At 37.7% G+C, this 15,505-nt stretch overlaps 1 protein-coding gene across 13 annotated transcripts in view; it reads left to right on the forward strand.

The window, feature by feature from the left end:
* Positions 1-14,877, forward strand: part of chchd3a (coiled-coil-helix-coiled-coil-helix domain containing 3a) — a 62,246-nt gene extending 47,369 nt beyond the window's left edge. For 7 of the 13 annotated variants that reach the window (XM_089126671.1, XM_089126672.1, XM_039668065.2 and 4 more), the window contains 3 exons: positions 1,336-1,406; positions 9,101-9,236; positions 14,186-14,877. In XM_089126671.1, the coding sequence (XP_088982797.1) occupies positions 1,336-1,406; positions 9,101-9,236; positions 14,186-14,209 (231 nt within the window). In that variant the 3' untranslated portion in view covers positions 14,210-14,877. Of the gene's footprint in view, positions 1-1,335; positions 1,407-9,100; positions 9,237-9,367; positions 9,417-9,550; positions 9,662-14,185 lie in introns of all 13 variants that reach the window. The other 6 variants (XR_016149760.1, XR_016149761.1, XR_016149762.1 and 3 more) reach the window with 2 other exon arrangements.
* The last annotated feature ends 628 nt before the right edge of the window (positions 14,878-15,505 follow it).

A 15,505-nucleotide genomic window follows, 5' to 3' on the forward strand; every position in this document is an offset into this window, starting at 1 on the left:
AGCACCTATCTCATTCTCTCTTTAATCAAGGGAAAAGTCAGACCTCCCAAATTACACCTCCAATCAGGTCATGGGGTTTGAGAGCGTGTGTGTGTGGAGGTCTGACTTTCCTAATCAGTATCTGTACAGCCCAGCAGCGACTTAGTGTGTATGAAGCACTCATTGCTTACTTCTCCCATCAGATCAGCATCATCACAACATACTCTTAAGTTACTGCTGTTGTTCCCTATAATAGGCTTGTTTTATATAGGGAAATAAAACATTATTTTAGAACTTTACAAGTGTGTTAGTCGCTCCTTTAGCTTCCTACAGTAATTCTCATAGTGTAATAGTACCATGCAGCGACCAAAGTAACATTTGCCAAGCACCAAATGTGATCTTAGCCAGTAAATAAAACCATTAGCTAGTAACTATTGGAAATTGAATTATGTTTTAGTTGGATTTCTTATTTTAGTTGAATATTATATCGCACACACACAAAATGTATGGTATGAAAATGGATTATCTACCAGCCATTGGGAGATTTGACAGGAAGCTGATTTTGGACTCTAGTACCACATCTCTTGTAGCCACCAGACAAATAGCTTCTACTTGACATGTAGTCCATCAGAAGCTATACAGTAGCTTCACTAAAAGCCTAAGATATAATTATTGATCCTCATGGTTGTTGTCTTTCATTTGTATTGATTGTGTGTGCGAGACAGTGAATGTGAGATGAAGCTGTCTTGTTGTGATTGAGAGCTCTATTTATGGATGTAGCTTGAGCAAGTTTTTGTTGTCACATCCTCAGATTCAGTCGTCCATCTGACATCCGGCCCATTTTCTTCGAAATGTCAGTTATCTTTTCGAATCACCGACCTGAACGGTTTATCAAGGTCCATTCCAGGGTTTTAAGGAGGTTCATTTTTACCCACCTACTCTTGACACACTTCACTAAGATCCTCATACATTTTTAGATTGCCATCATCTGTTAGTGTGATGACCTTTTCATCATTGTTGACACTTTTTCTTTGATTTCCTCCCTTCTTTGAAATCTAAAAGCCAGCAGAACTCTTTGTGCTGCACCAGACAACAACAAAAGATGCTTAATTATATTTCAATCAATTCTGTTGTACTGGAAGCACAGAAAGGTGTAGACTCAGTTGGGTTGGACCTGCTGCTGTTTTGAACATTTATGTTATTAGGAGCTTTTTATGTCTATAAATGTTCCCCTTCATGTATTCACACTGCGGGAGACAGCAAAAGGATTAGGAATACACATAATTCTGAAAAGCAAAGTGGTTTTCTGTAAATTATTTTATTTTGACACATATTTTCATTCTCTTTCTTCCTCAGAGTGGAGAGTTCTACAAGGTCTCTAATGACAACTTTCACAAGGCAGCGGACGAGGTCAACGCCAAGTTCAAGTGAGTTCAGAATTACACACTATGGTGTTCATCAGCTTAAAGTCCAACATTAAAGTAGTAGTTCACTTTTAAAAAAACTTTTGCTGATGATTTACTCACCCCCATATCATCCAAGATGTCCATGTCTTTCTTTCCTCAGTCGAAAAGAAATTAAGGTTTTTGATGAAAACATTCCAGGATTTTCTCCATGTAATGGACTTCATTGGGAACCAAAAGGTTCAAGGTCCAAATGAGAGTTGCAGTGCAGCTTCAAAGGACTTTAAACGACACCAGGCAATTAATAAGGGTCTTACGTTATTTACTCGCCCTCATTTTTTAAAAAATATCTTTGTTTAAAGAATGTCCAAGCTGCTCGCTTCCATACAATGAAAGCCAATGAAGACCAGGGGCACCATTATAAAAGTAGCCCATATGAGTCATATTTTTCTGAAGCCATGCAAAAGCCTTGTTTAAGGAACAGAGCAAAATTGAAGGTGTTATTAACTGAAAGTCTTGTTTGACATCAGTTACTTCCATTATATGAAGAATATCTTGCTATAAAATGACTCATGAGGGTGAATAAATGATGAACAGAACTTGGTCAAACTATCCCTTTGAATCTACAAAAAACATATGCGATCATTCTTCACTTCTTCATCCGGAAACACACTAAAGACGTTTCCATAAAGTCTTGTCATGAATGTGAAATCTTGACCATTAGGCTACTGTAGCTGGAAACATGTAACTGAAGAGCCCTACAATTATAGGACATTTTGGCTCCATATGTCTTAATGTGGCCTATTAGCCCCAATAGTAATGCATGTTGGTAAAGGGGAAGTGAATGAAGGCCAGCCTGTTTCAGGACTCACAAATCGCATTAGGCTGTCATTATCCCTCTTCCTCAGTGCCAACACAGGGATCATCGTCTCTTTAGAAATGTCAGAAATTGATTTGTGGTGTCCAGTGGGGCAGGATCGGAGTTGGGAGGGGGGGAGGTTGCGCGGCTAATGCTAAATTGCATTAAGAAATGCATTAAAATAGCATTAGCCTGACATGGTTCTTCGCACAGGCCTGAACTGGGGTGTCATGTGACCAGCGGGGCCACAGTGGATGCTGTGATTGGCTGATTGCATTAGAGAGGTGCATTAGCAGCGCTGTGATTGGATTACGGAGTGGAGGGAAAAGCGTGTGAGAGAGGGCTTTTTTGTATATAATGAAATGTCTTCAAGGTCTGATGTTTCACGAGGAAAGACGCAGCTTTACTGACTGCGAGAATAATGAGGTTTAACTGCATGTGCGTGAGAAAGAAGAAAAGAAACATAAAAGAATCTGTATTATATGAATGATGGGCCACTGGTGTGTGTGTGTGTGTGTGTGTGTGTTTAGGTTGTACATTTAGAAACAAGTCTGTATTGCTTTTCCCAAATGGATATTCCAACCCTATCTCCCCTCTAAAGGGAAAACGTGCGATAAGATCCTATCAGGAATTGGGTTGAGTAAAAAGAATTAAGTATATTTTGTCTGAGCCTTTTGATTTCCTGAAAGTTGAAACTGCCCTGGAGATGGAGGTCCAAATCTGCATAATTGATGGAATTAACACGAGTTTGATATGATAATCTTTTTCTTGAAGTTGTAAATGATCGTCTTTTCGATGTCTTTATTCTCTCAGTAGCTGAAAGTTTTGGATGTGCTTGTGGTTTTGACTTCTGGAAGAATCAGTCTGAGGTCAAATGGTCTAATTGCTTTGGGAGGTTTGTACATCTGTAAAATAAAATGCCTATTTGATTTAACATGATTTATTTTACCTTATTCCATGAATAACGAATGGGTGTTGTAATGTTTTATGCAATGCCTTTCCATTTGTATAATAACATCCATTTGATTCACACAATTTACCCAGGTTAAGCATGTTCCTTGATCAACACCCTTTGGGGTTAGGGGTTAGGCTTATCCTGAGACATGAGCGTCAGCAGCCGTTGAGGACAGAATGTGTCTAGCAACATGGCAAGTTGAGAAATATTCTGTTTGTAAGTGTGGAGTGACTAGATAAACAGCTTGATCAATGGAGGAGTTTAAAAAAAAAATCCTATGTATTTCTCTGACCACAATATATTGAGACAGTGCTTGTCTGCTCACACACAACAGCTCTTCCACACACTTATGCACACACACAGCCTGTTGAGCTGGTTGAATTACAGATAAATGCTTGACTAGAAGAATGTGATGTTGTCTTCAGCCACCTGTCAGTGCTGACCTTTGCCTCATCCCTGTGATGGTGTGTTTAAGCATGCACTCTGTGTGTTTGTCTTGTGTCCCCAGGGTGTTACCGAACTCTGTCACATCGAAGCAGTTTCACAGGGTTGACCTCTCCCTATGTTCTGCTATCTTCTGTTCTCTGAAAGGGTTTAAATGTCTCTGCTCACCCAGTTTAGTCGCCCGTTAACGTGTCCTGTTTAGGTCAAGGTGCACTTGCTGGAATTAGTGTTCTAATGCACTACACCACATTTTCACATCACTATCAATCTGCTTTTCATGAATATTTAAACTAAAGCCAGTTCTCAATGTGTGTTCTTAAGTGATCTTGCGTCCTTGTGTTCTCGTATTACGTCATCATCAACCGTCGAAGTTCAATTCCTGTGCTCAAGAACACAAGTACAGAGGATGCATGAAAGTACCCGGATGTGTTCTTGATATTAAAGGATGCATCGAATGCAGACTTGAGAAAATCAATCCGTTAGAAATTCCAGAAGACGCTGTGGGAGGACGATGTATGCGAAGCCTCTAAGCTTTAAACCTCTCGCTCTCACTTAATAGATTCCTGCTGATAATGACGCATTTTAATCCCAAATAATGACGCATCGTGAAAGTAAACATTTGTCATTTTTGTTTTGCTTTATTTTAATAAAGTGATAAAGACCTGGAGACCGTTCTTTGCGTTCTTGGAATTGAAGGTTGAAACATGTGAATTTATGTTATGTTATAATAAATTATTTATAGTATAAAAATGCATACATTTTTTTTCCATTTTCTAAAAATAATTATTCTGATTTTATAATAGTTTTTATTCATAAATAAAAAACGTAAAATCAATTGTTTTGAATTGTTATAAGTGATTTTTTTTTATTTCATAATAAATTGTAATTATTATTATTAAATGTTAAATTATAATTATGGATATCATATACATTGTTTTCCAAAAATTACATTTGATGGCATTAATAAATTATTTAAATAACTTTCAGTGATTGTTAAAAGACAGCAATGGGATCTTAATTAGAAACTGTGAAAATGCTAACAATTTTATCAATTTAAACTAAATGTTGGACTCAATATAGTGTTCCTTACGACTTACTAAAGATCCAGTGATCCATGGATATTGACATGATGCAGCCAGGAATGGTGTTGCCTGACATTTATGTTTGCCTGATTTCGACACCAGGGAAATAAAAGCAATATAGACCTAAACATAGGCTAAAGCAAATCTGCCTGTGAACGCTTTATATAAATACAATATAGGTAGGTCTAAATCCGGGTGATCGCTTATATCAGTGTTATATATAGCCTATATATTTCATCATATCGTCCAGCCCTAAAATTTTAGTTTTTTTTTTTTTGGTTAGTGTTTATTAAAAACATCCAATAATGCAGAATATGCAATAATAAATAGTTGTTAATATCTATATAACAATACAAAATATATAGATATGGTTTTACACTTAAATTCAGCATATTGACACAAAATGATAACTGCAAATCCACCTTTTGCTGACTGGAGATCGAGTTTGTCTGTAAAAATATACCTCCGATTTTTTAGTCAGATCTAGTTGTACAGTCAATCACGAAGCTCTTTCCCACTTTACATGTGTAGTGTTTGCTTTTCGCGGCATTCACGCTGGAAACAAATATAGCCGCTCAGTCTTTTTGCCACTCACTGTGAGTAACTGCAGGCCGACGGTGACGTCACGCGCATACCCTCTATAGCACCTTCATTTGCATAAAGAGGTTATTTCTGAATCTGTGTGTTGGTATTTCTCCCGTCGTCTTGGAAAAGCCCCATTATACACAGTGAGATCTCAGACTATAATAGTCAGCTCTTTAGAAGAAATAACTCCCCTTAAAAGGCCATGAAGTTTGACTGCCTATTGAAGCACAGCTTGACCTGTCTCAGAGAACACAATTATAGCTATTACAGCGAACGGGAGTAGACCAGCCATAATATTTAAGCTAAGTATTCTGTTTTAAAAGAGGTCAGTCGACGGCTGAACAGCAAAGAATATCAATGCGGACTAAATGGCCTTCTCACTCAACAAGAGGAGCTCCACACACAGTTATGACTGGTGCTGTCACAGGTTATCAAACCCTCATCATCTCCAAAGTGTGTCTCCAGACTGCAGACGGACCACTCTTAGCTCTGTTACATCTTTACCTATAAATCATTCCTCCTACTCCTTCATAGTTGTGTTTTGTCTCCCCTTGCCTTTCTCACCCTGGTATCGGACCTCGGCTCATCTTCTCCATCGAAAACCCTCCCCCCACCCCAATTCTCCTCTTTCTTTCCACGCGAGTTCGTTTCGGAGCCGGTGGAGACTCTCCTTCCCTTTCGCAACTGATGGATCACGTTTTAAAACGACGAAAATGAGTGCTTATCATTTTTCTTCGTAACTGCTTCATTTGTTTTGATTTCTGTCTGCCTGTCACACACGCCGTCAGCTCCTAAATGAACATACATGTGTTTTTTTTTCAGAAGTGGATGCTTAACCTCTTCACCCCGCTAGACTGCGAGTGCTCATAATGATGACGGATAGTCACATGTCTGTTAAGAGAGAGACGTCTCAGTTCATCCGAGCCGACTGTAAGACACTGGGCTTAAATACGCAGCGCCGGTGGGCCGATATTTCATTAGTCTTGATTTGAGAGAATTAAGACTGTTTGAGAAATGTGTGCTGGTATTTTAACAAGCTGAATGCAGTAGGAAGGGCGTCTTTGTGCCTTTCGTCTCCCTGCGCTACTGTACCCGAATGGTTTTTTGCCTAGTAAATCCCCTACAGACCGACACACCTATAGGAAGTCCTTCATGTGCTAGTGTAGGTTAAAAGGAACCGTGGGATAATTTAGAGCGCAGTCTCTTTCTGTTCTTTCTCCTCTTTTCCCTGTCTTTCATTCAGAAGCTCTCTCTTGTGATAAAGCATCTCATATCTGTGTGTCTCTCTCAGCCCGGTCCGAGCGCCTGCTCGCTGTGATTTATGACCCACATCTACTTCTTTTCTTCCAAAAACCATTTCAGCTGGATGGAGGGATTTATACGCGGACATAAATAAATATATACACGCCTGTGATATCATAGAGCTGTCCTGCTTTTTGATGCCCGATCTTTGGGTTGTGAGGGAGAGAATGGGAGATAGAAATAGAGATGGTGAAGGTGCCATTCTGCTGGATTGATGTGTGGATATTTTACCCATAATGCCATTGGCATTAGGTTTAAACTTCAGATGATGTGTTTGAACAGCAACGCATTTTTTTTCTCCCAAACTAATTTGCATACTATGCATTCTATATAACATAATATTTAAGATTAGGAGTAGAGTGTCCCTAATCATGTTTTAAGTATGTTGAAAATAGTATGGCAATGGTGATATGCTTTATCTGAAATATACACTTTTTTTTTTTTTTTTTTAATTCTTATTGTTTTTGGAAATCTCTTAAGCTCACCAAGGCTGCATTTATTTAATCAAAAATACAGTAAAAACAGTAATATTGTGAAGTCTTCAGAAATCATTCTAATATGCTGATTTGGTCCTCATATTTTGGTAAAATATTTCTTATTATCAATGTTGAAAACAGTTGTGCTGCCTGATATTTTTGTGGAAACCATGATATTGTGCTTTTTTTCATCATGATTTGATGAATTGAAATGTTAAAATATTTTTTTAATAACATTATAAATGATAAAATCTCACATTTTTTTAATTTATTTGTTTTTTTTTTTATCACACTTACTCCAAACTTTTTTAAAACGGTTATTTATGCTTATTTAATTTATATTTATATAATCCATAAATATTATACATTTAATTTTAAGGTTTATAGGCTAATATTGTTCACAGCCCTTAAACTATAAAAAAGGAGTTTGTGACTCTTTGGACATAAATGAACCAGAGGAGACCATCATACATTTTTTTATTTTTTTTTTCATAACACAATGGTATGTCCCAGTACTAATACTTATAATTATATACTTTTCCACCAGTAAAGTACCATAAGCACATAATAGAAGTATGTTTTCATTTTTTTAAATTTTTTTTGTTGTTGTCATTTTTGTCTAGAAAGGGGGTGATGTGTGACAGACAGCAGCTGAGTGTGTTTGAGTGGACAGATTGAGGAAAGGACAGAGGATAAGAAAAGAGAACGGGTGAATCCCCAGTCCTTCCGGGACCCAAAGAGTTGGGGTGGTGACTGACAGCGGGCGTCCATTCACCCCTTCATTCATCTGCCCTTCAGAGCAGCTAATATGAATGACGGCGCGGATTAAACCGCCTCTGATCTAAAAAGAGCTTCTCCTCGAATAGAGCAGGATAACATCTCCCTCCCGCCCAATCCTTGCTTTCCCTTTTGCTGTCCCAAAGGTCACCCCTGTCAAATGTAGAGTTTTGTGTGTGTGTTCTAATCCTCCGGGGACCGAGGTGATGTTTCGTTTTTGGACACGTTGGGCCTCAGATTTCATGGGAATTGGGTGGTCTTCGTCAATGTGCCTAGTGTGACACGCTCTTTCCTCTTTATCTTCTCCAAAGAAGGATATTTGGTTGGAAATGTGCTGTTTTGTGACCTTGAGTGATAGACAAGTTGCTGATAGCAATCTGCAACGTTTTGTAAAATCCAGCATGACACTCAATGCTGTCTGGGTCAAACTTTGGATATTCTGGGGTGTTTTGAAAAAGCGCTCTTGAGTTGAGTGCACAGGTTGCTTCCTAAATATCACCATGGTAGTTTCTGCCAAAATATAATTGCAGTTGCATAGAGATATTGTTACTAAATTAAAATGTGGGCATCTCTATCATTGAGAGAAAAAGGAAATAGAAAAGACTGAAGGTTTCTTACAAGTTTTCTGATTTATTTCTAATCTTGTCATGTTTGTGGAAGATACTCAACCGGTCAAAAATGTTTGTCATGTTTTTGTATCACAATTTCCATAAAATAGTAAGCAGCAAAAAACGTGTTTCAACATTGCTCAAATGTTTTACGAGCAGCAGATCATCATATTAGAATGATTTCTGAAGGATCTTGTGACACTAAAGACTGGATTAATGATGCTGAAAATTCAACTTTGCATTTAGTTTCATTATTTTTCAAAATGTGCATTGATATTGCATTCTAATATCAGACAATATAACATTTATTTGCCTAAAGGCCTACGGCCTCTACGGCTGCACCTTGTGAGACCTCCTGCACTGTGATTCAACATGCAATTATCCTTCAAACTAATTCTAAACAAATCAATTCTGCTATTGATTAGGGATTGATCTGATATTTAAAACACTGCAAGAGCATCATTTAACAGCTCTTTGTCACTGCTACAGCATCAGTTTATTAAAAATGGAAAATGTAACTATGATGAATGACATTCATTTGCTAAATTTGTCTGTCCTCTGACCGTCTCTCTCTCTCTCCTTGCCTTCTTTTACTTTTTGGTTCTCTCTCTCTGTCTCTCGCTCTCACAGGCGATATGAAATTAGTCCAGTGTGCACTGACCTTCAGGGGCAGATTCTGAAGTGCTACAGAGAAAATGCTGGAAAAACTCTGCTGTGCTCCAACATCGCTTCTCAGTACCTACAGTGTGTCAACAATGCTAAACAGGTGAATATACGAGTGTGTGTTTGTGTATGCCTGATATTTTCACCACGGGGTGGTCTCAGTTTAGTTGAATCAGATCCAAAATATCCTTAAAGGGATAGTTCACTTTAAAATTAATTTTTGATATGTTTTAGCTTACCTCAAGGGCATCCAAGATGTAGGTGACGTGACTGGTTACAAGAGGTAAAAACGATATAAATACTGTTCGTTTTCTCACACAAACCGCTCGTTTCGTGTCTTAGGCCATCAATGTGTACTTACATTTACGAGTCATTAAATCATGTTTAATTTGGACTTCTCTGTGCATGCTCTCTGAGGTGGACCCCATAGACCTTCATTATATGACTGACAAGAACGGTTTGACCTACAAATATAAAAATTGAAAATACTGTGGAAACAAAGACACCTACATCTTGGATGCCCTTGAGGTAAGCTAAAACATACCAAAAATTAATTTCAAAGTGAACTATCCCTTTAATATGATGTTTATTCAGTTTTATTTTTGCTTTTTTTTAGTTTTTAAGTTTAAAAACTGTTGAAAATGTTACATTTCACAAAATGTTACTATTTTTAACCGTCAAACCGATTAATCGCGATTAATTGCATCTAATATATATGTTTGTTTTCAACTAACATAAAAAAAATAGATATACGTCTGCATGCAACTGTTTTTATTTTTCATATTTTTTATTTATATGGTAAATACGTGTACAGTTTGAGATCTTTATTCCAGGGCACCTGATATGTAAAATGTTAATGTTTTAATATAAATGTAAAGTAGTTTGTAGAAGGATCACTCATGCAAGTCAAAAACTTTTGTTAACATTTGCCGGTAGTGTTAATGGCGTGAATTGAGACACAATCTAGTGTGTGTGTGTCTTCTGTTTTGTGCATTCTACCAGTTCCCAGCAACCCCAGTGTAGGAATTAGCATCTACAGCTGCTCTTTAGCCTCCAGCATTACGATCCAGTGAAACAGCCTTGCCATCCTCTCCAAGCTCTGTAACACACTCTCTGCCTGACCCACACCTCCATTTGCAAATCGAAACTTCTGCCTAGCATTCTCTTGACTTTCTGCTTGGCTACAGGCGCCACTAAGTTCACTCTAAATTCTAGGCTCAGACGAAAGAGTCATTTCCATAATACCAGCTGACAGCTGCTGTTCTTGGTGGGGGGGCCTAAGTGTGTGTTAAATGAAGTAAGTGGGAACGGGGACAAGTCATTTAAATAGCACCGTCCCACAAACCCCCACCGCCGCCGCAACATCCCCGGTCCCGATTCGGCAATGCAAGGATGGCAATGGGCAGAATTGGACCGACCCTCTCTGAAAATCTCCTCCGCACACTCCAGCAATTCCATGCAAACACAATTTATATTCAGATGGGTATTTCCATTAGATTTTTACAACGGCACAGTTTTTGGGTAGCGAGAGCAAAAGACTGTTGCCCTCTTGGGTATTAGTTTAATGCAGCGCTGTGAATTCTGCAGCACTTAAGCAATACATCATGTAAATAAAGAGATGTTTTATTCATAGTTGTGTATGCGCTGAATTTACCCTGTAACTTCTTTAGCATCTCTAATGTTTTTGTGTTTGCCTATATGCATGTTCATGTGCTCAGGCCTGTTCTAAGTATTGTTGTCTGGTAAATGGAATATGGGGATGAGGTATTTGATGATTTTATTGACTCTGCTGTGAGGAACAGGGCTTACCTGTGTAATAAGCATTTATTAGTCACACAGGAACACCAAAAAATAACAGCCAGATAACAAAATAGCTAAACAGCTTATGTGCTGAGGTTGTTTTATACCAGACCTGCAGTGAAATTTCTTTTGACAAACCATATTTGTACTATATTAGCAACTTATCAATGTGGTTTAAGAGATTTTAATTGAAAAAAAATAAGAAATTTGTGTCTGTTCTTCGCAAAAACATTCTTAAAGACTTTTTTTTTGCACATATATTACGCAGTGGAAATAAGCTGTGTCTTTATATCGGTATCCAGTCTTTTACCTTTACATTCTATGCAAACTGCAAACTCATAACTCTGATAAAATATCATTTCTATGAATGATGCTGTAGATTCATCAGTGCAGGAAACCATGTCTGTTCTTCTTGAAAACCAGGATAGTGATTTTCAACTGGTTTTTGGTCCTGTATTTTAAATTGGATGTCAAATTTAGTGATCTAAATACCAATATGTTTAACAGGTGAAACTCAAAAAATTAAAAAATTGTGCAAAAGTTCATTTATTCAGTTCATTTATTCATTATTTGATGATTGTGGCTTACAGCTATGAAAAACTTTTTCTATTTTTTTTTAATTTGTGGTTTTCATAAGCTGTAAGCCATAATCATCAAAATGATTACAAATAAAGGCTTGAAAAGGCATGATTACAAATAAAGGCTTGAAAAGGCATGTAATGAGTCTATAATATATTAGTTTCACCTTTTAAGTTGGTTCACTGAAATAAATGAACTTTTGCACAATATTCTAATTTTTCGAGTTTCATCTGTTTGCTATATAATGTTTATCTTAGTAAACTACATATTGCACATTGAAATGTAGTAATATTGTATCATAATTAGCTGCATAGGCTGAACAATATGCAAGTTGAAGCCATATTTAATGTATTAATCTGTAATGCATAGTTTTGTTCATGATTCTTGAGGATATGGGCATGTCAGGCACCTTTTCCATGTTGGCATCGGTTTAATTCAAGTAAATCTTTTACTAATGAACAATTGAATTTGGACCAAAATACTGTAGAGTTTGATTAGACACCCGTTCACCTGCAGAACTGCATCTATTGTGTTCTCCTTGAAGTTTTTTTGTAGATCGCCAAGTCTGATTTGTTGCCCAGTCTTTGCTTGCCTGTCTGGATCTGGAAGTCCCTCAGGATCTTATCCTTGTCGTTTTCAGAGAACACGGACATGATAAGCACTGTATATTTGTTTAAATAACTCTTATTGAAAGCGTCTAGATAGATTGGCTCTATAATCAGTGGTCACCATAGCTAAAGAGGAATGAATTCCCCTGATACAGCCTGACTAGCAGCGGGTAACGACAGTGATCGGTCATGGCTGTGGCTTTGTGAACGTAATTACTCCATGGTTTATCTTTCCTGGACTGATAATATTTTGGCTGTGACCTTCTTCTCCTCCTTCTATCACTTTGTAAAGCAGTGACTGCGGTACAACCCCGAGCCGATAGTGCCCCGAGTCCAGAGATAAAGCACACGCCCTCTTCCTCTCTAAGCACCATGAATACTACTTTATCACCAGCGATCTCTCGTTCGCTCTTTCTTATTCTTAACGCGTGGTCAAACACTCCTCAGCCTCCCTCTCTCTCTCTCTTCTCTCAACTGTCGTCCACTCTTTCAGAAAAGTACGGAAGAGTTTGAGACTGCAGCATCTGTTTGTGCCAAGACGGATTTTTCACTGGCTTAAACTTGTGTCCTTCAGAGGTTTGGGACAAATACCACCACCTGTTTGAGAGTTTTTTCCCTCTACTCTAGAACTTTCCACATATTTTAGCATTATGATAGTGCCAGTGAGATACTTTGAGGTGCCTTAAAGGGATTTATTCTTCCTCATATTTTTGCAAGCCATATGGTTTACAAAAAGAGATGTTTACTCTGGTCTTTTTCATATAATAAAAGTGAATGGTGACCAAGGATTGTTTTCAATTGCGTTTTTTGTTTAGTTTTACTTTAGTAGTTTGCTTTAGTTTTGTTTTGCGTTTTTGCTTTAGTTTTAGTTAACAATAATAACACTGATTTATATATGTGCATATCAAATTTGGCTGTGACACCAAACCTGCTTTGACACTTCTTGACATGCCAAATTTTATATATACAAATTGTAAATATTAATACGATTTAAAGGAGTAGTTCACTTTTCAAAAAACGTTTGCTGATAATTTACTCACCCACATGTCATCCAAGATGTCCATGTCTTTCTTTCTTCAGTCGAAAAGAAATTAAGGTTGTTGATGAAAACATTCCAGGATTTTTCTCCATATAATGGACTTCAATGGGAACCAAACAGTTCAAGGTCCAAAAGACCGTTTCAGTGCAAACTGCAAACTGTTCAAAGGGCTTTAAATGATTCCATATATGAATAAGGGTCTTATCAAGAGAAACGATCGGTCATTTAAGAAATAAATAACAAAGTTTAAGTTTTATAAGCTCAAATGGTTGCCTTGCTCTGTTCTGTGACGCACGTTTGTGACTCTCCTGTTCGAACTCATTCATCAAAATGAATGAATCTTTTTCCAAGTCAATTCGTTCATTTCATTCGTTGAAAAAGATTTGTTCATTTTGATGAACGAGTTCACACAGGAGAGCCACAAACGTGCGTCACCGAACACAGCAAGGCGACCATTTGAGCTTATAAAACTTAAACTTTGTTATTTATTTCTTAAATGAGCGATCGTTTCGCTTGATAAGACCCTTATTCATCGTCTGGAATTGTTTAAAGCCCTTTGAACAGTTTGCAGTTTGTGCAATTGCAATTAATGTTCATATTAATGTAAGTTCAAATGAGGACGAATCGGTTTTGTTTTGTTTCTCTAAACCTCTCCACTATTGCTGCTGCTTTTTTTTATAGTCATGACGCCCATCTGTCTTCTCCACCTCACCCCTTTTCCCCCCACCATACTCTCTCCTTCTCTCACTCGAGGGATTCTTATTTCCTGTTATCGGGTGCAGTAGCCTGTGAGAGATGTGTATTGATGGGAAGAAAGAGCCGCATGTTTACGTTTGGTTGTGTTGGGGCTTTTTTGCTTCCACTGTGGCTTGCCTCATGGTTCATCTCTCAAGAATATGCACTCATATTCACTCTCTTTTTCTCCTCTAACTCTTTGTGTATTTGCATGCAGATGCCTTGGAAACGTGCCACTTGCATCTCTCGCATTTTTCCTAACAAGAATTCCATCTTTTTATCTTTGTCTAGGACAAGTTGAGGACTGGGGGTTAAGTCTCTGTGCAGGAAGAGAGGAAGACCTGTTTGTATCTGTGATCCCACCGTTTATCGACTGTTTCCAAGGAAAGAAATCACCCGGAGACACACCTGAGCAGAGCTGAACCAGAATCTGCAGTGAATTGAGAGATAGATAGACACCCTTAAACCTTCCTTCCTGCACCTTTCCCCCTCACTTTTACCTTCCTCCCACCTTCCTGTTATTTCTCTTTAATCCAGTAAGGAGAAATCACATTCTGAAAGGGACAGAATCAGTAAGCAGCGCCGATCGTAGGTGGAACTCAAACGTTCTGAGCACCTGAACCAAACACGTTTTTGGTTCAAAAAGGAAAGCATTCATTGAAAAGAACCGAACTAGACAGCAAATATTCGCCTCACCAGGCCAGACTAGACCCAACCGCAACAAAATCACAGAACTCTGAAATCAGAGTTGGTTCTAGATTTTGTCCGTCTGGCCGCTTAGCATTTATTCATTCAGCCGCCATACCTGTGATCCACCTTTCTAATCCACCACAATCCTCCATTGCACTAGTCACATCTTCCAGCTGTTCACTGTGTTTTTGCGTGTGATGTTCATTATCTATTTTTTTTGTCTTGTTGTTCACACGAGAGTCAGGTCGAGCCCCTGATCTACTTTAAAAAGAATAAACAAATCAAACCCTAAACCACTGACTGTGTCCTATTATTGTCTTAATTGGAGGGCATGATTAAACAAATGTGTCAAATAAATTACATGCACTGATTAAATAAATTAAACCTATTCTCAATCAAATTTTAGGTTTTAACTTAGGTTTCAATCATGACTTGTTTACACCATTTGTTTGTGCTGGGTTTTTTATTTACTGTTTTTCGCTTTTCTAACACATGCATCAGATCAGTCTTTGGCGGTTACATCGTCTTGCTATTTTTTAGTTCCTGTGTCATAAATGCAGCATTTTAAAACATTTTTAATAGAGCCAGACCGATTTATCGGCAGGCCGATATTATCGGCCGATATTAGGCATTTTACAAACTATTGGTATCGGCAGTTATAATGGCTGATAAATGAATTTTATTTATTTATTTATTTATTTAGTACAGGGACAGTGCATATTCATAAACATTTCTGTCAATATGGCAGAATTAGCCTAAAGGCTATTTTTCATCCGAATATTTCAACAAAAAAAAAAAAAAAAAAACGGACGAAACACGCTTCTCACTTTAATTGAATAACAATTAAAAGAACATCAATTCTCTTAACTCAAGTAAGCGTGACAAAATTTGTGACTATCATGTCCAGTTTTGCTGCTGTTA

Source organism: Pimephales promelas, chromosome 24, assembly GCF_988280905.1.
Source record: "Pimephales promelas chromosome 24, fPimPro1.hap1.1, whole genome shotgun sequence".
In the NCBI taxonomy this organism is placed as follows: Eukaryota; Metazoa; Chordata; class Actinopteri; order Cypriniformes; family Leuciscidae; genus Pimephales; species Pimephales promelas.